At 36.8% G+C, this 21,499-nt stretch overlaps 1 protein-coding gene across 3 annotated transcripts; it reads right to left on the reverse strand.

Annotated features, from left to right (window-relative positions):
• Positions 1–327: 327 nt before the first annotated feature.
• Positions 328–18,364, reverse strand: PLK4 (polo-like kinase 4). Of its 3 annotated transcripts, none has more exons than XM_011978229.1 (16): positions 18,061–18,364; positions 17,297–17,392; positions 15,855–15,950; positions 15,659–15,773; positions 12,474–13,497; positions 11,700–11,800; positions 8,998–9,368; positions 8,042–8,146; positions 7,559–7,661; positions 6,731–6,880; positions 5,818–5,951; positions 5,632–5,723; positions 5,355–5,502; positions 4,439–4,579; positions 2,610–2,716; positions 328–1,090 (listed from the first exon to the last, which is right to left on the reverse strand). In XM_011978229.1, exons 1-16 carry the CDS (start codon positions 18,088–18,090, stop codon positions 988–990), a joined length of 2,916 nt encoding a protein of 971 aa, XP_011833619.1. In that variant the 5' UTR covers positions 18,091–18,364; the 3' UTR covers positions 328–987. The 3 variants fall into 3 exon arrangements, with proteins under 3 accessions (XP_011833619.1, XP_011833621.1, XP_011833620.1); XM_011978231.1 differs by lacking the exon at positions 18,061–18,364 and adding an exon at positions 17,853–17,993; XM_011978230.1 differs by lacking the exon at positions 15,855–15,950.
• Positions 18,365–21,499: the final 3,135 nt, after the last annotated feature.

Below are 21,499 nucleotides of genomic sequence, written 5' to 3' on the forward strand. Positions count from 1 at the left end.
GATAGCGCTATTGCACTCCAGCCTGGGCAACAGAGTGAGACTGTCTCAAACAAAACAAAACAAAACAAAAAACAAAAACACATGGACCTAGGAAGGGGAACATCACACACCGGGGCCTGAGGGGGATGGGAGGCTAGGTGAGGGATAACATTAGAAGAAATACCCAATGTAGGTGACGGGTTGATGGGTGCAGCAAACTACCACGGTATATGTATACCTATGTAACAAAACTGCACGTTCTGCACATGTAATCCAGAACTTAACGTATAACTAAAAAAAAATTCATTAAAATATACCAAGATTTTCAGATAATAGAGAAACAATGTATTTAACATTTGCAAAATTAATATTTAAAATTTAATTGACTCCTCAACAGGCAATAAAATTTAAAAAGTGAGTTTACTGGTAAGTTATTTTAAAATAAGTATTTAATTAAATGAATCAAAAGATAATGTAACTTATCACTATATTTATTATTTTTTTATAAAATGCATTTGCAAAAATGTTTCATGAGACACACTGGTGCTACAAAAATAAATATAAAACAAATATACATGTTTACATATGTTACTTATAACATAAATATACATTATTTACATGTTCAAAAATTCCAAAATTCCAGCAGGTTTTGTCCATGATTCTCAACATGTCTGAGACGCAGGGAAAACAATAAAAGCACAAATAAACCACACATCATTTACATTTTTGCTCTTAAAAGATTGTTCAATACAAATATATGAACATAGTAAGTTTGGGAGTTAAGGTCTAAGAGCAAAGTCAGGTATTCTGTTTTATACCCACTATATTTAGTAAGTGATTCAAGTTTCATTCTGCTTTGTTCTCTCAGAATACATCCTTTACATTATAGGTTAAAATTCTTTCATAGAAAGGCTTTCTGAAGACTTTATATTAGATTAAAAAAATCACTTTACTTGAAAGCCACAAAAAAGTTATTTATTAAACTTATATGTCTGAAAGGAGTTTTAATCAATGAAAATTAGAAGTCGGATTAGAAAACATGAAAAGGATGGAAGACAGACACTGTAATTTCTGTTTGATGTATTCTGGTAATTTTTCATTTTCTCCATACCTAAGTGAAGCAAAAGAAAAAAAGACAAAATCATAACTGAATTACTTGTTTCTGAGAGACCCAAAAAGCACATTATATTTTTCGGTAATTCTTCAATAACAAGAGGCACCATAGAAAAATTATAACAATTATTTATTAGATACCTAAATCAAGTGAAGCATACACAGTTTCTTTTCTTTTAAAACAGACCATTTTCTAAATATATTTAAATAACAGAAGGAAAATTAGACAAACTTTAACTGGCTTCATCATTTCAAAAGCAAGCCAAATATCTGGATTCCTCATTAAATGTAAAAGGCCCCAGACAGGCGTGGTGGCTAACGTCTGTAATCCCAGCACTTTGGGAGGCCAAAGTGGGAGGATCACGAGGTCAGCAGTTTGAGACCAGCCTGGCCAAAATGTGGAGACCCTGTCTTCACTGAAAATACAAAATTAGCCGGGTGTGGTGGTGTATGCCTGTAATCTGAGCTACTTGGGAGGCTGAGGCAGGAGAATTGCTTGAACCCAGGAGGCGGAGGTTGCAGTGAGCCAAGTCACACCACTGACTCCAGCCTGGGCAACAGAGCGAGACTGTCTCCAAAAAAAAAAAAAAAAAAAAAAAAGCCCTAATTATACAGAAAAATATCAAGCTAAACACATTATGAATATATTTCTATTTAAATGTTAGCAATTTCCAAATGACCATACCAAATAAAATGTCAACATGTATCCTGGGAACAAGGGTTTTACCCACTTTGCATCTGTATCCTTCCACTTTCTGGAGCACCTCAAAGAGCTTTTGAAAAAGCCTCTCACTTGAAACACAGTTATTTAAGTGATGGCACTGCATTATCTAAATTTAACACAAAAATGCAGTTGGCAGGTATCTACACATATTTGTCCCAAGTACTTCCATTACAATAAGCAGTTCTCATAAAAGAGCACATCTGCATTGGCATCGTCAGTACCCTATTTTTAGTAAGTTCTGATTTAAATGAGGAAAGCAAACAACTCCTTTTTTTTCGCATTGCCAGATTTCTTATTTTTGGCTTGGTGCCTGACACACATTTTCATATAGAATGAATATACACATTCAAAAAAGTCTTTCAAACATTAATCACTTTACATTAGATTGGGGATATAGCCTTTCATTTGGGAAAAATAAGCAGGTTATATCTTAAAATAAAGATTTCTTTTTTCTGTTCTTTTAAGTAAACAGGTGTGGTATATTATTTGAACCTAGAATTAGAAGTCCCTTACTTCTGAAAAGGGCCATCGAGTTACGCTATAACAGTGAGGCTACAAGGAACCCAGCCTCTTAGAGTGGATTACTCATACCAGTTGCCCTGCGTTAATACAGATAATCATAAAATATGCATTAATGACTATATGAACTGCTAAGAATAATTAACAGTTTAAAGAATCACATGATCATTGTCAAAATGAAAGAAGTATCTTTATTAAATCATCTATTTCAACACATAGAGAAAGAGAAATTATAGCAAACGGCTGAATCTCAACCAGTATTTTAAGAACTTACCTAGTTGTTTGACCATTTGGTGAGGTATAACTGATAGAAGACACTCCTGCCTGCACGACCAACTGGGACCCATCATTAAACTGAACCCACACAGCTCCACTAGTTAACTAGAAAAATAGTAAGCATGGGTAAGAACAGGCATAGAAAAAAAAAAAAAGCAGCAGTAGCAGCATACAAAATTACTATACAGGAGAGGGTTTGTGGTTCTGTATTAATATTTAACATATTTAACAGGTTTTCCACAGTTAAAAAAAAAAAAAAACTCTCTAAGTGACTACAAATTTGGGGCTATGATGGCAGTAGCACTGAGAATATTCATGTCTTTTTCAGGTTATTCCTTTAATAGCTAAGATATTATAATATTAAAATTATTATAAGTGAATCCCGTTTCCCATTAATTTCCACTAGGATTTCTTGGTTGTTGGTTTTTTTCCCCCACAAGAAATATTTAGTATTTAACAAGAAGAGATTTAGGAAATAAAAGCAACATTTTCTTTGTCCTTAAGCCATGAGAATTTCTTTCCTGGCCTGAGAATATTACATTTTAGCCTCTGAAACTTCTTCTTTAGTCATTAATAGTCACAATGTGTCACTCAAAATGGAGACGTGCATAGTACATGGACGCCAAATCAAACCGACCTAGGCTTACATCTGGACTCTGCCAACTTAAGAGTATAGTACAGGATTGTGCAAGTTAATCTACCATTATGAAGCATAATTTTACTATCTATAAAAGGAGATACATCACCTTTACTAGGTTATTTTGGGGGACAAACTAGACAATGTATGTGAAAAACATGGTAGGTACCACAAAGCAGGTGCCCAACAAATGTTACCTACCCCCATAAAGTACTAGGTTGCATTTTACTTCACTGTTAAGTAAAAGTACATGTGTCAGGCTCAGAAGTCTCCAAGTTTCAAGATTTTAGATAATATACACATATAGGTTCACAACTACATAAAATTCTGTAAGTTTGAAACTCAATACTGACTTCACTTTTTAAAAGAGGTGGGGTCTTGCTTTGTTGCCCAGGCTGGCCTCAAACTCCTGGACTCCAATGACCCTCCCACCTCAGATTCTTGAGTAATTGGGACTATAGGCACGTGACATCACACCTGGCTTTCACTTGACTTTTAATGGAAAAATCCTTTTCTTCTTTTGCCAAATGAAAGTTACTCTACTGGCTGGGTGCAGTGGCTCACGCCTGTAATCCCAGCACTTTGGGAGGCTGAGGCGGGCAGATCACAAGGTCAGGAGATTGAGACCATCCTGGCTAACATGGTGAAACTCCGTCTCTACTAAAAATACAAAAAATTAGCTGGGCATGGTGGTGGGCGCCTATAGTCTCAACTACTCGGGAGGCTGAGGCAGGAGAATGGCGTGAACCCAGGAGGCGGAGCTTGCAGTGAGCTGAGATTGCGCCACTGCACTCCAGCCTGGGCGAGAGTGTGAGACTCCATCTCAAAAAAAATAAAAAGTCTACTAATATTGATTACAAATAATTTCCAAAACCTAAAACGTCACAGATATCACACTCTACTCTTCACGATTAGTCATTATCATGACCTCTAATTTAAAAACAAATGGCAAAAGTAGGTCACCCAAGCCCTAGCAGACAACCTGTTATCAGCAATGTCTGGAGTCTTCCAACTGAACACAAATTTAAGAAGTTAACATTTTTCATGATATAACTAATGTAAAAAGGTACAAAACTTCCTTGTAAAAAGATAGCATTACAATGATTTGTATTTTTTGGTAATTGTCTTATCAGTGTGAAAATGAAAAGAAATTCGTAACAAGAAAATGCACTGTACTAGAAACTTCTCACCTGTGTAGCCCAACCAACATTTTTCACAAAAACAGATTTCAAAAGTTGTGCTGATTTAGGAAGACAATCTTTTAGACTATTAGAAGAGATGTCTGTTCCAGAAGCTGTAGTTGTAAGACCAAGTCCTTCATTTGTAACCATCTCAAAGAATAAAGGACAGGAAGATATTATTCCTCAGCATTTTTATAAGCCAAATTCAGCAAAAGCAGACAATTATGGGATTTTTCATTAGCTTAATTTTTTAAAAACAAAAATGTTTTAATGAAAATATAACCACATTATTGGAAATTAGAAAAATACAGAAAAGAATCCCCCAACCCCCTGCAGAATTGCTGTTTTCATTTTGGTGGATTTCTTTCATCTTTTTATCCCATGGCATGTTCTTTTTGTGCATGTGTGTGAGTACACACAAACATACACACCTGTTTCTTTAATGTTGCATTTTTCTACACTGCTATATAATCTTCATCGCCATGTTCATTAAATATATAATAAATTTAACCATGAGTCTATCATGAGCATTTAGGCAGTTAATGATATTTTACTAGTAAAAATAAAACAACTATATATGTATATGTTAATACATTTAGCTTTTCCGAGAGGGCTGAGATTAGGGCTCATTGAGGTAACATTTAAACAGAGACTTGAAAAATAAGACTTACGCATATAAAGTTAAGTGTTTGGGGAAAAGAGTTCCAGGTCAAGTGAACAGCATGTGAAAAGGCCCTTTGACTTGTTTAAAGAACTGAAAGAAGGCCTTTGAGGCTCAAACATAGATAGTATAAGATAAAGTGGCTCAGGATGAGGCTGGAAAAGTACGTAGATGATAGTAAAGTCACAATAAACTATTTTATATGAAGGGCATCAGGCAATCATTGAAAGGTTTAAAGTATAGAAGTGACATATATTTACTTACAGAGGGATTAAGGATTGGTGCCTGTGATGGAGAAGCAGCACTATGCATGACCACTCTATTGAAAGATGCTCTATCTCTCGCTGGGTAATCTGAATCCACAGGAGGAGGAGGTGATAAGGCCTTAGGTGAACTAGTACTACCAGGTTTTCTGAAGGAGAAAAGTCCAAATATATTCCCTTGAAGCTTTCAATTTACAGAAAACTAAAGAATGTTTATAATATAAACACCAAACTTTTAAAACATTTTAGCCACATGTTTAAAATTTTCAGACATTTACCTTCCTATGATTATTGGGAAAAAGGGAGCACTCCTAGTTTTCCTTTCCTCTTCTGAAATTATGGATTCCAGTGCTAAACAAATACGATGACCCTATTTCAAAAGAAGAGTGCTTCCGTCATTGTTTCACCTATGTCATTTGTAATCATTATTAATTGGTATGAAAAACCTATAATTAGGTATGTACCTCATTCGCATGGTCCATATACATTTTAATCTCCTCTTTCAAGCTATTAACTTCACTTTCACTTTTTAAAGTGTAAGACTTCCCTGTCTTTTCAATCACCTGAATGAAATCTTCTGTTTTGTGTATTTTTACCCCTAAAAAAAAAAAAAAATAAATAAAAATCAGGAAACTGTTTTCTTATCCTTTTTAAAAATATTCCTAGATTTATATTTATTATCATACCAGTATATAATGGCACCTAGATCAAGGTATCGTTTTTATTCATTTATTGACTATTAATAAAATGAGACTATCAAAGTATTCAATAAATATAGGTCATCCATATTTTTCCCAACATATATCTGGTTTAAGCCTGATACTTCTATATTTTAAAAAATCACTATATTCATACAAAAACATAATTGAAGGATAGCTATAATTATATGTGTACTGTGTGATATGAATGCTTTGTGTCCCTTAAAGGAGTTTTATAGATTAAAAAATAGTTCATTTTTATAGAATAGATTTAGAAAATAAGAACATTCATCTTTACAGAATAGATTTAGACTCAACCCTATCCTTTTTGCTACATTTATAATTCTGATAATGTGGTATATGTCCATTTAAGAGTTCTAATAATAAACAGGACATCGCTCATTTCATGTGATTTTTATACCATCAGCCTAGATGTAAACCGGAGCTAAGTAGGAAAAGAGGACCAATATACATATTATAGGATAAATTGTTTAAAGGAAGGCTCGATAAATTTTGGTTAATATGATCTGACATGTATACTCTGATGTGCAATTTATATGTATAGTTACACACATACCCATCTTTAAAACTGGCTGTGTTGAATTTTAAAAACCCACATATACATAACTACTAAATTACAAACTAAAGGAACAAATTACCATTTCCAAATGGTACTTACCATCATAAAACCAAACCTCAAAATCAGCACCGGGAGAATTCTCCATCAAAATGCATTTAGCGTATCTTGTAAAATAAGTGATTTTGGGAGACTTAGATCTTACAAGCTGTACAAACCTGGAAGCGTATTGATATTTTCGCCAGTATTTTTCTAAGGAAAAAAAAAAAAACTTAACATTAGGAAAGAAAGTGTTGACCTGACATATAGTTTTATCTATTTATTGTGATTTCTAATAGGGTTACATTAGACAGATTTTCTTATTCTTTTCTAAGAGTAACCTCAATGAAGTCTTACTATTCAGTACTTATGTCCCCAGTCCATAACATTCAGAAACCAAACTGGGAGTCAAATTTGGTTAACTATAATTATAAATAATCACTTATGTAGCAGCAGTGATTTCAAAGGTGAAAAGCCACATACATGGTGAATTATTCTTTAAATACAGAAGGCTTCATAAATTTGTGAGTCACGGGGGCCATGTTCTCTGTAACATTCCAACTTTAGTATATGTGCTCTGAAGCAAGCACAATGTTGAAATTTTTTTAACACAACTATAGCCACATTCTAAACAAGTATACAAATTACATTTGTGAGACATATGACTAATGTTCTAGCGTTAGTTTTTACTTACAGTACCATTATAACACAGAATATTAACAATAAACATTGCATTAAAGGCATGCAACTCTCACCAAAAACAAAGTACAAGAATATATGACCTTAAGTTTGACTGAAGCTATTTATAATTTATTATATCTATATATGGAGTTTATACATATATACATATAAATCTACTATCAAAATTTACTCCCTAGTAAATTCACATACCTGGTAAATTGTCAAAGCTGTACCTACTGATGTTGTCAGTAGGTGAGGGTGGTCTATCAGCAAGAGGAAAACCTCTTCCATCATTTGGATAATAAATAGTGATCTGCCAAAAGATTTCTGAAAAATTCTAATTACATGACATTAAGTTCCAGTACTATATATTGCTAAAACATATAAAAAGTGTTTAAATGTAACATTAAATATTATTTTATAGAAAAATGTTAAATATTATGTAAAAGTAATTTTTTTGTTTTTTAACTTAAACCAAAAGTTTAGATTTTCTTACCAGATATAATTATTTTTAACACTGCACCAATTTATTTAAATATATTTAATATGCTATTTCAATTTTTGAATTCCAGAGACACTATCATACCAGGAAACTGATTAAAAAAAAACTTATCATTATAAAATGAATTAGAATGCTAAATGTGCTTAAACGATAATTTGAAGTTGCAAGGTAATAAAGTAACTACACATTACCATATTTCCATCACTAGATATCTGAAGAACTTCTTTCACATATTCTTGAGAAGCATACTCCTTTAGAAGCTCCACACACACCTCCTCTGAATCAAGTATGCTCACCTAAAAAAAAAACCCAAAAAATCAGTAATAATTATTTTGTTTACTAGAACAGCTCTGACATACATAATACTTAGGAGTACTTAACCATGGCAGAAACAAATATTGAAGTCAAAATCAAATAGCTGCTTCACTATAACAGTCCAGATCAGAGGTATATTTGAGCACAACTGTGAACCATATGGTGCAAAGGTAAGAATGTATAATGAAGTGTCAAATGATAATCAATGAGCAGAAAGCAAACAGAAGGTAGGGTGGAGAATAAGGACTTTGAAAAGATAATAGCAAGCCAAAGAAAGGCAAGGATGAAATGGGAAGTAAAATGCGAACAAAGAACAGGATAAAGATAGAATTAAAAAAACACACAGCATTCTCAGTTCACATACAATAATTTTTAAACTCTAAACTTAAATGTGCATATGCCTTTTCTTTAGTTCCAGATGCTAAAAAAATAAAAGTTATATTTTCTAGTTTTTTAAAAATTGAGATGGGATTAAATTTAGAAACAATAAAAATAGAAGCAAAAGGATAATATTAGCTCAGACTGGAATTGTGAACAAAATAATCTTTAACCCAGCATAGAGCCAGTATTATTTTAAAATGTTTTTCATTCAAATCTACTTTAAATTAATAATTTAAAATTCAAAACGTATCAGTATCAATTCACTATTCTTAAGAAGACAGGGAAACAAGAGCTGTTTTTCCATAAACACCCAGTCTCTTTTCTCTTTAATAAAGTTGATCATGTATACACCCCAAAGTACAAGGACATTACAGAGGACTAAAAAATGTTCTCAAGAATTGTATTCTCAAGTAAAATGTTATGTAGTAACTTAGGAAAATAACAGACATACCACAGCCTTTTTTGTTTTCTGTCTGATTGGTTTTAACCTGTGAGCAACCAACGGAGATGTAATGCTTCTTAATGTACGATTCTGATAACCCAATGGTGGCTCCATACCCCTAGTTTTGCTCTGTTCAGAAAGAGGATCTGAGCCAAAAACACATTCTTGTTGGATTATCTCAGGTTTACTGTGAAGTGCAGTCATATATTTCACGGTATTTGGCTGTTTTACAGAATGTGCATTATCAGAAGCATCAGAGTTCTTTTTGACTTTTGTATCAGTCCAGGCATTTTTTGATGTGTCCTTCTGCAAATCTGGATGGCCCTGGAAATCCCGGTTTGGGCTGATGCTGTCATATCCAGTAGTTTTTCTTAAATGAGCTGTAATATACATAGAATGAAGCAATTTAGTAAATAACTAAAAACTCAAGTTGACCCAAAACAATGTCACTCTGATTATAATAGCATTTTTTAAACAAAAGAAATCTAGTAAAAAAAACAAAATAAGAGCTCATAATTTTCTAACAAATAAGCAGTTTAAGACATGACTTTGAAAGAACATTTTAAACCAGATTGTGAAGAAATATCTTTAGTATTCCTAAGACTAAGACACAAAAGATATTAACATAAAATTAATTTTTCAATTAAGGCAAAAACCAGTCACTATATGGTCACCTATTAATCCTAAAGCATGCAATCGCCAATGCTCCAACAAAAGCAGATTTGAGTTCCCAAGTAATCATTCTACATGAGAAAAATATATAAATTTACTCTCTTTAAGCTAAGAACTGTCTAGCCCATCTTTACTTAGAAATACTTGTAATTAATGAAAATATGCAACTAAAAGCAAAAACACTATATGAACAGCTTTAACAGTAATATTTAACATTACAAATGTACTTGCACACACATTTTTTTAAAAAGTCATTAATTTTACCAATTTTTATTTTGTATGGTTTTAAAGTTCACATACAGAACAGCATCTTTTAAAGGCTTCAAATGATTAGATTATATAAAACTTGGTAAGGCAATTTTTCAATGCTACACTCTAAAAATTTGAATTACAGTTTTTTTTCTTAAATGACTTTTTAGTGCTTTCTCCCCACTCTCATTATGACAGAAAGTATTTTGTATCAAATAATAAATTGAAAAATTGCAGAAGCACTACTGGATTATTATAAACAAGGTTATTTCTCCATCTCAGACAAGTCTGTGTTACTAAATATAAGTATCTGTAAACACAACAGATGTGAAAAATTAAGTATGTGGCAGTTTTATAGTTTAAAAAACAAACCTGAATTATCTCCAATTAGTACAAAAGATTAATTTCCTTTTGGGCTTCTGAGAATAATATACATTAAAAAAAAAAGAAAAGAAGAATAGACTCAAGATAACATACAACTCTCTGCTTAAATTACAGCTGTGTTATTTGCTTTTTGTCTATGAGGTAATACGATACTTGGTAAAAAATCATCTCCTCCCCTCCATATGTCTTTTTTATTCTTTTTCCCATCATTATTTCCCAGTTCACCTTCTGTGAATCTGTCATGTTCATTATTTAACCTTCAAACTCTGTATTATAAACAACATAATGACTTGGATGACAGCTGTTTAAAAATGTTTAGGTTTTAGTAGCTCTGTACTTTAGTGTGAGGTCCCACTGGTACCCTATAATGTCCTTATCAGCTTCCACTTAAAAATAAGGTCAATCATCTTTTGATTATTTTATGGGCACTGATAGAAGGTGCTGATTATAGAGTGGCTGCAAGAGCAGGGGTTAAGAATAAAGTCTCCGAGCCAGACTACTTATGTTCGAACCCTGGCTCCTCTACTGAATGGTCACATAGCTTGGGCAAATTGAGACGTGTACCCAGTTTCCTCATCTGTAAGGAGATAATAACAGTATCTTCCTCATGTTTGTGAGAACTTAATATATGTTAAACATTAAGGACAGTGGCTGACTTATAGCAAATATTCAAACACTGTAAGACAGCTTTATTGAGACATACTGAAAGTGCTTTTTTTTTTCTTCTGAGACAGAGTCTCGCTCTATCACCCAGGCTGGAGTGCAGTGGCGTGATCTCAGCTCACTGCAACCTCTGTCTCCCAGGTTCAAGTGATTCTTGTGCCTCAGCCATCCAAGTAGGTGGGATTACAGGTGTGTGCCACCATGTCCAGCTAATTTTTGTATTTTTAGTAGATACGGGGTTTCACCATGTTGGCCAGGCTGGTCTTGAACACCTGACCTCAAGTGATCTGCCTGGCTTGGCCTCCCAAAGTGCTAGGATTACAGGCATGAGCCACCACACCTGGCCAATGCTTTTTTTTTTTTTTGAGACAGGGTCTCTGTCTCTTGTCACACAGGCTGGAGTGCAGTGTGATCATAGCTCACTGCAGCCTTGAACTCCTGGGCTCAGGCAATCCTCCTGGCTTAGTTTCTCAAGTAGCTGGCACTACAGGTACATGCCACTACACTCAACTGATTTTTTATTTTTTGTAGATACAGGGTCTTGTTATGTGCCCAAACTGGTCTTGAATTCCTGGCCTCAAGCAATCCACCTGCCTTGGCCTCACAAGTGTTGGGATTACAGACATGAACTACTGCACCAAGCAAGAAAATGATTTTCTTTAAAAATCTCATATACAACACTGCAATGCTTGGTAAGTGTCCAAGTAATTAATTCTTGATTAAATACTCCATTAAAAACTCACCATTTATTTGCAGATTCCCAAACCACTGTTGTACCGTTTCAGTCTGAGGTGTCGGGTCTGCAAATGGAAAAGGAGTTTTTCCTGGACAAAGATGACTGGAGCTATATAAACAAACAAAAAAATCTCATAAGCTAATAAAAAATTATCAGGTAACTTTTTAAGGTAAAAATATTAGAAAAGGATTTCTTCTGATTTGAATACCTGAACATTTTAGAATAACTATAGAAAACAATATTGGCATAACTATGCTATCTCTAAAAAGCTAAACTCCCATGCCAAAATGCCCAGGGCACTTTGACAGCATTTCTATGTGGCTACTGCCCTCTTATAATTTAAGCATAAAAATCATAAAATGAACAGAAAAAGAAAAAATCACACACTACAGTCACTAAAAATTAGTTTTCATGTTGGAAGCAGTCAGTGTTATGAACACTCAGGCTCAGCTTTTCTATCTATGTATACAGTTATTATTAAAGTACTTTGGGGGTAAGGCATGACTAATATATATGATACTTTGCACTGGAGACTCACTCCATATAAAATTAAAAAATAAGACTAAGAATTTCCAAATATTAAACAATTTTATAAACACATTCATGAACACACACACTCCTTTTAAGACTGTTAACCATAGGTCAAAATCCATATGAGTGTTTTTTTTTTTTTTTTTTTAGACATTCATTTCCCTGGTAACCCCCCGCTTAGATGCAGCTTCATATTTATACTAGTATAACGTTACAAAAACCAAAATGTCTTTGATAGAGTTATTCTTACAGTGCTTGATTGTTGTCAGGTCTTTCAAAAGATCCAGAACTACTGGATGTCTTTTCTTTAAAGAAGTTAAAAATGTTGGCATTGTTGTTTGTGGGTGAGTATCTCCCTTCATTTTCACCTCCTCCTAATCTTTTGGACATTGAAAGCATTTCTGCTGAGTGACATCGTTCCATTGTATATGTTTTTGCTCGAGATTGACTATTAGAAGTGCCAGATCTATCAGAGGAATAAGCTCTACGAAGGTATCGAGAATGTGGTAGCCTTTCTTCTGCATCTTGAATTACTCTTCCCCTTCCACTATTACTGGTTTCTTGATTTCCCCACTGAGTATAAAAACTGCTTCCATCTCCTGAAGAAGAAAAATCATTTGAACTTTTATTCTTTGGAAATACAGTCATTTTATTTGGGAGTGGCTGACCAATCAAAAGTCTTCTTTTGTCAAATAAACTACCACTTATACTGGTACTGGAAGAAGCTGTAATTGCAGTAGAAATTGTGGCATGCCCACTATCAATTGAGTCTTCCACAGTTCCTAAATCTTTACTTTTCGTTGAAGAATTTTGGGACATAAAAGGATGGTCCAATACTGAAGACAGACTTAAACGATCTGCTGGATTTCTACGAAGTAACTGGTGAATAAGGTCCTTGGCCTCTATTGACAAAAAAGTTGGCATTTCATAATCTGCCAATACTACTTTATTTAATGTGTTCTTGACTGTGTCAGTGTCAAAGGGTGGTCTCCCGATAAGTAATGTATAAAACATACAGCCCAGGGACCAAACATCAGATTCAAGGCCATGTGCACTTCGAGTGGCAATTTCCGGTGAAATGTAGTTAGGAGTTCCACATAATGTATAGTGCTTTTCATGTGGCATTTTCAACTGAGTTGCCAGCCCAAAATCAGCAATCTTGATGTTCATATTACGAGTAAGTAAGAGGTTAGAAAGTGTGAGGTCCCGGTGTAGTATACCATGAGAATGAAGATACAACATCCCTGTAATGATCTGGTGCATGAAGTGTCGAGCTGTTAGGATTTAAAAAAAGAGAATTTACAATTTGGAAACTCTGGAAGATTCAGCATCTAGTATTTAGTATACATTATGAAACCCAGGTAAATGTTCTACTACAATATTCCAGCACTGTAGTAGAACACTGGCTTGGAGCTTAGATTTACCAGTCACTTTAATTACCAGCAATTACCAGAGTGGTACCATCACACCACTCTAAAGATATCATATCAACCTTTAAGAAAACTAGGCATTCCTTTTAATCTTTGTTCTTTCCAACTGATGAGTGTTTTACATGCAGTTAAGAGAAGCTTAATTTTTTTTAGCAATTAAGAGTCATTAGGGTAACCATGGCAATTAAGAAAAACAGTTGCACACTGGGCCAGGCACGGTGGCTCACGCCTGTAATCCCAGCACTTTGGGAGGCCGAGATGGGCAGATCACGAGGTCAGGAGATCGAGACCATTCTGGCTAACACAGTGAAACCCCATCTCTACAAAAAATACAGAAAAATTAGCTGGGCGCTGTGGTAGGTGCCTGCAGTCCCAGCTACTCAGGAGGCTGAGGCAGAAGAATGGCATGAACATGGGAGGAGGAGCTTGCAGTGAGCCAAGATAGCGCTACTGCACTCCAGCCTGGGCGACAGAGCAGGACTCTGTCTCAAATAAAAAAAAAAAAAAAAAGAAAAACAATTGCACAAACATTTCATACATATATTCTAATTGTTAAAAAAAAGAAAAAGCTAAAGTTCCATCGATGTCCCCCAAACTCTCCCAAGTACTCAGTTTGTAAGTTTTTTTTTTTTTTTTTTAGGATGGAGTCTTGCTGTCACCAGGCTGGAGTGCAGTGGCACAATCTCAGCTCACTGCAATCTCTGCCTCCAGGGTTCAAGCAATTCTCCTGCCTCAGCTTCCCGAGTAGCAGGGATTACAGGAGAGTACCACCACACCCAGCTAATTTTTTTGTATTTTCAGTAGAGATGGGGTTTCACCATGTCGGCTAGGATGGTCTTGATCTCCGGACCTTGTGATCCAACCATCTCAGCCTCCCAAGTAGCTGGGATTACAGGCATGAGCCACCATGCTCGGCTAATTTTTGCATTTTTATTAGAGACAGGGCTTCACCATGTTGGCCAGGCTGGTCTCGAACTCCTGACCTCAGGTGATCTACCTGCCTCAGCCTCCCAAAGTGCTGGGATTACAGGCGTGAGCCACTGCGCCCGGCCTAATAAGGCCTTTTTTATGAAGTATTATAAAAAAAATGCAGTAGTCATTATCAATATGAGTATCATTTTTTTTTAAATTTGCATTATTTCTTTGCAATAAACGTCTAACAATGGAACCTGAGTCAAAGAATATAAATATTCCCGTAACTCTAATGTTATGCCCACATTGTTTTCCAATGGCTTATATAGATTCAGATGTACAAGAAGCCTATCAGCAACTACTTCTGTTAGCCTGTCTGTAATCTCAGTTAGCAGAGCAATAACTTGAAAACAATAATTTGTGTTAATGTATAGACCTTATTTGGTTCTGCTTTGAACTGCAAAAAATCATGAGAAATTGAGGAAATCTGAAGCTATATATTTGATAGTAAAGAATTATTAGGTGTGATAATGACTTTGTGGCTATGTTTTTAAAGAAATCTATATTTTGAAATATTTATAGTTAAAAATATGTCTATAATTTGCGTCAAAATACTTTGGAAAATCAGGGTAGTAAAAACGGTAAAGATGAAATAATATCACCATGAGTCACTAGTTTGGGAAGCTGAGTGTTAAGTTCAGGGGACTCATTATAGAACACTACTTGCATGTTTCATGTTTTCTATAATAAACAGTTTCAATGGCTATTTGTGCTTGATTTAGAACTACTTTATAGTCACCAATGGCATCCTAAAAAGCTTACTACATTTGAAAAAATACACAGTAAACTGCTGCCAATAATTTAATTTAAAATGTTTTAAGGACAGAAGGGTAACAAATTTCTTACTTTACTACTGTAATAATTGAATTGTTTTAAGAATTAGCAGCTTGGGACGGAGGAAATCTTTTCTAGCTGAAAGTAACAATTCAAACAGTTTTACTATATATTACAAAATAGCATATTCCTCAAAACTACACTTTAAAATGCAAAACTTTTATCCACCCAAACAAAACAAACAAAAACAGACGCCTACCTTCATTTTCTGAGAAGGGTTTCACTCTATTCTTTAGATACCTGTTCATTTCTCCATTATGGCACATTTCTAATACCAGATATACATAATTGCTATCTTCAAAATAGTTATAAAGCTGAAATGTGAAAGGGCATAATAAATTAAAATATTCAAAAATTCACTGTCCTTGGTCACTTCTACAAAATTTGTATCTTACCTCCAAGATAGAAGGATGCTTCAATTGGCAATGTATTTTCACCTCATTTTGGACTCTCTGTACCATTCCTGCTTTGTACATGGCTTTCTTATCTATCTAAAAATAACAGGTTTAAATGTTGACAGACTTTCAAATGTAAACTGGTTAAAAGTGAACTTTGAAAATAAAGTATACTTTAAAATAGACTGAAGTCCTTTTATATGTCTTTGCGGTCAACCTACTGTTATCTGTTTTCCTCATGCACCTAGCAGAGTGCTCGGCAGAGAGGATGCTTGGTAAAAGTTTGCCCAATTAATTCTAATATCCTATCTCAATTTAAATAATCTAATAGCACAACCAGCCTAACTGTAAGAAAAAAAAAATCCCAATTCAGGCAAATTTTAAAGCAAAACCTCCATTTCTTTTTCTAAGTGGTTTAGATAAATGATATTTTTTTTTTTAAAGACAGGGTCTCACTCTGTCACCTAGGCTGGAGTGCAGTGACATGATCACAGTTCACTGCAGCCTCAACCTCCCAGGCGGAAGCAATCCTCCCACCTCAGCCTCCTGAGTAGCTGGGGCCACAGGCACGTGCCGCCACACCCGGCTAATTTTTTTTTTTTTTTTGAGATGGAGTTTTGCTCTTGTTGTCTGGGCTGGAGTGCAATGGTGCGATCTCGGCTCACCACAACCTCTGCCTCCCGGATTCAAGCGATTCTCCTGCTCAGCCTCCAGAGTAGCTGGGATTACGGGTATGTGCCACCACACTCGGCTAATTTGGTATTTTTAGTAGAGATGGGGTTTCTCCATGTTAGTCAGGCTGGTCTTGAACTACCGACCTCAGGGGATCCACCCGCCTCGGCCTCCCAAAGTACTGGGATTACAGGCATGTGCCACCGTGCCCAGCACCGGCTAATTTTTGTATTTTTGGTAGAGAGGAGGTTTCACCATGTTGCACAGTTGTTTTCAAACTCTTGAGCTCAGGCGATCCACCTGCCTCAGACTCCCAAAGTGTTAAGGTTACAGGCGTGAGCCACCCACCCGGCTGACAAATGATTCTTAATTTGCTTATGTTTATGTTACTCCTATTAGACTGACTTTTAACAATCAAGAATAATATTTTTTATTGTTACAGGAAAATACAGAATTATACACAATGAACTCTTACAAACAAATTATTTGTTAGTTGATTTCTACTAATTACTCCAAGTATGGATAATTACACCATAAACGAGGTCTACTGAACATTAATGAAGATAAAACTTATTTAAGCAAGGTCAAGGCTTTCCTAAAATAGTCTTAAGTTCAACGGCTGGACTTGGCACTATTGTCTTCTGCCTATGCAAAGTGTTCCTTACACCATAATCAAAGGAAAGGCTGGTGGGTAAGGAGTTTCTTACATCTCTGATATCTCTCTAGTTACTTGCAAAGTACAGGAGAGAAGTTGATTAGTTTATTCTTACCATTTTGATTGCAACTTCCAAACCAGTGTGAATGGACTCAGCTCTGTAGACACCAGCAAATGATCCTTTACCAAGCAGATTTCCAACTTTAAAATCCTTAAAAGTTAAAATTAAAGATTATGTGTGATGACTCACAGTAGAAAGGAAGATGGGAAGGGGATGGAAAAAGAAGATAAAATGGATCGAGTGGGGAATTTGACAAAATTCAGGCAGGTATTACACCTCGATGCAGCAGGTGTCTAGGGTGGAAGGCATGTTGACTCCGTGCGGGGATCCCTGAGCTTCCAGGCTGGACTGGAAGCTCAGGGTGATGGTGCACCCTAGTGATCTGGTTCCTCAACCTCAGTGCAGCCTAAGCGCCCTCCTCCCATCTCCAGCCAACCCCTGGGAGCCGAGGGCCTGGTCAGAATCCCGCCGCAACTCCCGCCGGAGATAACCGCCATCCCCTTGGAGAAGTGTGAGGTAGCCCTGCCCTGCTCTAGCGCGGCAGCTCGGGCGGGATTGCTGACAGAAAGCCGCAGTGCCTGGGGACACTGCCAGGCGGCGAGGGTCTCACCTGTCCCGCCTCCCCTACTCTTACAGTCTCCGCGGGGCGGGCCGCTCCGCCCCTAAACAGCTGAGGCCTGGGCGGTTGGGACCCTCCCTAAGCACCTCGGTGCCCGCCCCGCAGCCGTTAGCTTCGTTCGCTCCCCTTCCCACAGCGGTCTCGTGTCATCCCACAACTACTCCCACCCGCCCTGCTGCAGACTGCCTAGTCTTTTCACCTCGATCTTCTCCCCGATGCAGGTCGCCATATTTCCAGGCCCTGGCCTGGGTTCTCCGGATTAGTTTCCTTCACGCAGTCCCTTCGAGGCAGCGCTCCAAGCAGCCAGCCGGTCTTGGCGCCCATCAGGCTCGGCTCTCTAGACCGCCGCTCCAGGCGACGACGCTAAAACCACGGAAAGTTCTCCCTGACACCTTCCGAGGCCTGGGCGGTGCCTATGCACTACCATTTTGAAAAACTCCCGCCGGTTGCCGTCCGAGCGAGGCCGGTGGTGACGTAACGAGAAGGATCACTCCGGAAAGGCTGAGTCGGGGCGCGCATGCGCGGCAGACACTCCTTTGCAGCCGGCCCAGGGTTCCAGACTTCTGGGCCAAGGGCCGGAAGCGCTGCGGAGAGTTCGGGCTTGGGCGGGAGTATGCCGCGGGCCCTCTCTCGGAAGACCTCCTGAAGACGGGTAAAAGAGCAGGCCTTAAAGATGGAACACTTATAGCTGATCGGTTACTTCACGGTCCGAAATACCACTTCTAATTCCGGAAAGGGTTTGAAACTATTTTAAAATGTCAAGCGTTTAAGACTTGACGGAACAGGGAAAAAAACATTACCCTCCTTTAAGGAACACCGTTTACACCACTACCGCTTATTCCATAGTTTGTTATAACTGTAATAAGTGTGTACGGTACCTTAAGAACTCCATTCTTTATTTTGGTAAACTCCTAAGTATTTAACATTATAATGTCATTTGTATAACTTACAGTTAGGAGATCTCTCATACACATAATTTGTATGGACCAAAAGAGACTTCTGTAAGTTTGGGATGGTGTTTTGCAGGTGAGAAAAGTGTGATGCTTAAGGAAGGATATATAACAAACAGAAGTAGCGCACAAACTTAGATCTCTGTTATTAAATGAAAGCTCTTTTCCTCGATGTTAGTGAGTATTTCTTTTTCTTTTTTTTTGAGACGGAGTCTCTCACTGTCGTCCAGGCTGGAGTGCAGTGACTCGATCTCGGCTCACTGCAGCCTCCATCTCCTGGGTTCCAGCGATTCTCCTTCCTCAGTCTCCCGGGTAGCTGGAATTTACAGGTACGCGCCACCACACCTGGCTGATTTTTGTATTTTTGGTAGAGACGAGGTTTCACCATGTTGGCCAGGCTGGTCTCGAACTCCTGATGTCAGGTGATCTGCCCGCGTCGGCTTCCCAAAGTGCTAGGAGTACAGGCGTGAGCCTCCAAGCCCTGCCCTTTTTTTTTTTTTAAACTTTGTATTTTGAAATAATTTTAAGCTTACAGAAAAGTTATAAGAATAATAGAGAACTCCTATTGTCCTTTACTGAGATCCACCACTTCTTAACATTTTGCCACACTTGTTATACTATTCTTCATGTATAATATGTATGTATAAATATATAATGAGCCTATTATTTGTATTTTATGAATCATTCTAAAATAGGTTACATACACTATGCTCTTTTACCCCTTATTTCTAAAGTGTGAATTTCTTAAGAACCAGGGTATCCTCTTGAATGTTTATCAAATTAAGGATATTTAACATTGATACAATATTTATATGAAATCTAATCTACAGCCAATATTCAGATTTGTCAATTTTTCCAGTAATGTCTTAATTTAACATTTTTTTCCCTCCAATATAGATCTAGTACAGGATCACATACTATATTTAGTTACCATATCTTTTTAATCTCCTTTAATATGGAAGAGTTCCTCACATTTGTATTTTTGTGACATTGAGATTTTTGAAGAGTGCAGGCCAATTATTTATCATTTGTTCATTTGTTCATTTCAGTGTTAGGTATAGTTGACAAAAATTGTATTTATTCAAGTTATACAGCATGATGATTTGATATACATAATACATTGTGAAATGATTACAACAATCAAATTGACACATTGTCACCACCCTTAGGGGTGTATGTGTGTGTGTGTGTTGCAGTTATTTTACAGAATCTTCCCTACTTTGGGTTTATCTCATGTTTCCTCATGATTAGATTCAGGTTATGTATTCCTGATTGTAATATTACATATGTGAGGTTATATTCTTTACACGAGACCACATTTGGAGGCGCATGATATTGTTTGTCTCTCATTAGTGATGTTAATTTGATCCCAGTTTCTCCACTGTATAAATTGCTGGTTTTCCTCTTGCAACTAATAAGCAATCTATGGGGGAGACACTTGAATTTTCTGCAAATATTCTGCTCCTCAGCAAACCCCTCTCTCACAATTTAGCAGTATTATTGATTTTTCCTAAACTAGTCTTTACTATGATAGTTACAAAATAATTGTTCTCCCTCCATATGTATTAGAAACAATTTTAACAAAAAGAAGAGCCCCGCCTGGTGTGGTGGCTCAAGTCTGTGATCCCAGCACTTTGGGAAGTTGATGCAAGCAGATCACTTGAGCCCAGGAGTTCCAGACCAGCCTGGGCAAAATAGCGGAAACCTGGTCTCTACAAAAAAGTACAAAATTTAGCCGGGGGAGGTGGCTTGCACCTGTGGTCCCAGCTACTTGGGAAGCTGAGATGGAAAGATCACTTGAGCCTGGGTGGCCAAGGCTGCAGTGTGCCAGGATCACGCCACTGCACCACAGCCTGGGTGACAGAGCGATACTGTGTCAAAACAAACAAACAAAAAAATCAGAAGAGCCCTACATTTTGCCCTGTTTGATGATATACAGATGGTCCCCAACTTATGATGGTACAATTTATGATATTTTGTCTTTATAATGTATTTATTAGGATAGTAAATGCATTTTTACAAATTATTATTATACTTTAAGTTCTAGGGTACATGTGCACAACGTGCAGGTTTCATCTGCCATGTTGGTGTGCTGCACCCATTAACTCGTCATTTACATTAGGTATATCTTCTAACAGGCCCCAGTGTGTGATGTTCTCCATCCTGTGTCCAAGTGTTCTCGTTGTTCAATTCCCACCTATGAGTGAGAACATGCGGTGTTTGGTTTACTGTCCTTGCCATAGTTTGCTCAGAATAATGATTTCCAGCTTCATCCATGTCCCTGCAAAGGTCATGAACTCATCCTTTTTTGTGGCTGCATAGTATTCCATGGTGTATATGTGCCACATTTTCTTAATCCAGTCTATCATTGATGGACATTTGGATTGCTTCCAAGTCTTTGCTATTGTGAATAGTGCCACAACAAACATACGTGTGCATGTGTCTTTATAGCAGCATGATTTATAATCCTTTGTATATACCCAGTAATGGGATGGCTGGGTCAAATAGTATTTCTAGTTGTAGACCCTTGAGGAATCGCCACACTGTCTTCCACAATGGTTGAACTAGTTTACAGTCCCACCAACAGTGTAAAAGTGTTCCTATTTCTCCATATCCTCTTCAGCACCTGTTGTTCCTGACTTTTTAATGATCGCCATTCTAACTGGTGTGAGGTGGTATCTCATTGTG

This window comes from Mandrillus leucophaeus, unplaced genomic scaffold (assembly GCF_000951045.1).
Source record: "Mandrillus leucophaeus isolate KB7577 unplaced genomic scaffold, Mleu.le_1.0 Scaffold191, whole genome shotgun sequence".
In the NCBI taxonomy this organism is placed as follows: Eukaryota; Metazoa; Chordata; class Mammalia; order Primates; family Cercopithecidae; genus Mandrillus; species Mandrillus leucophaeus.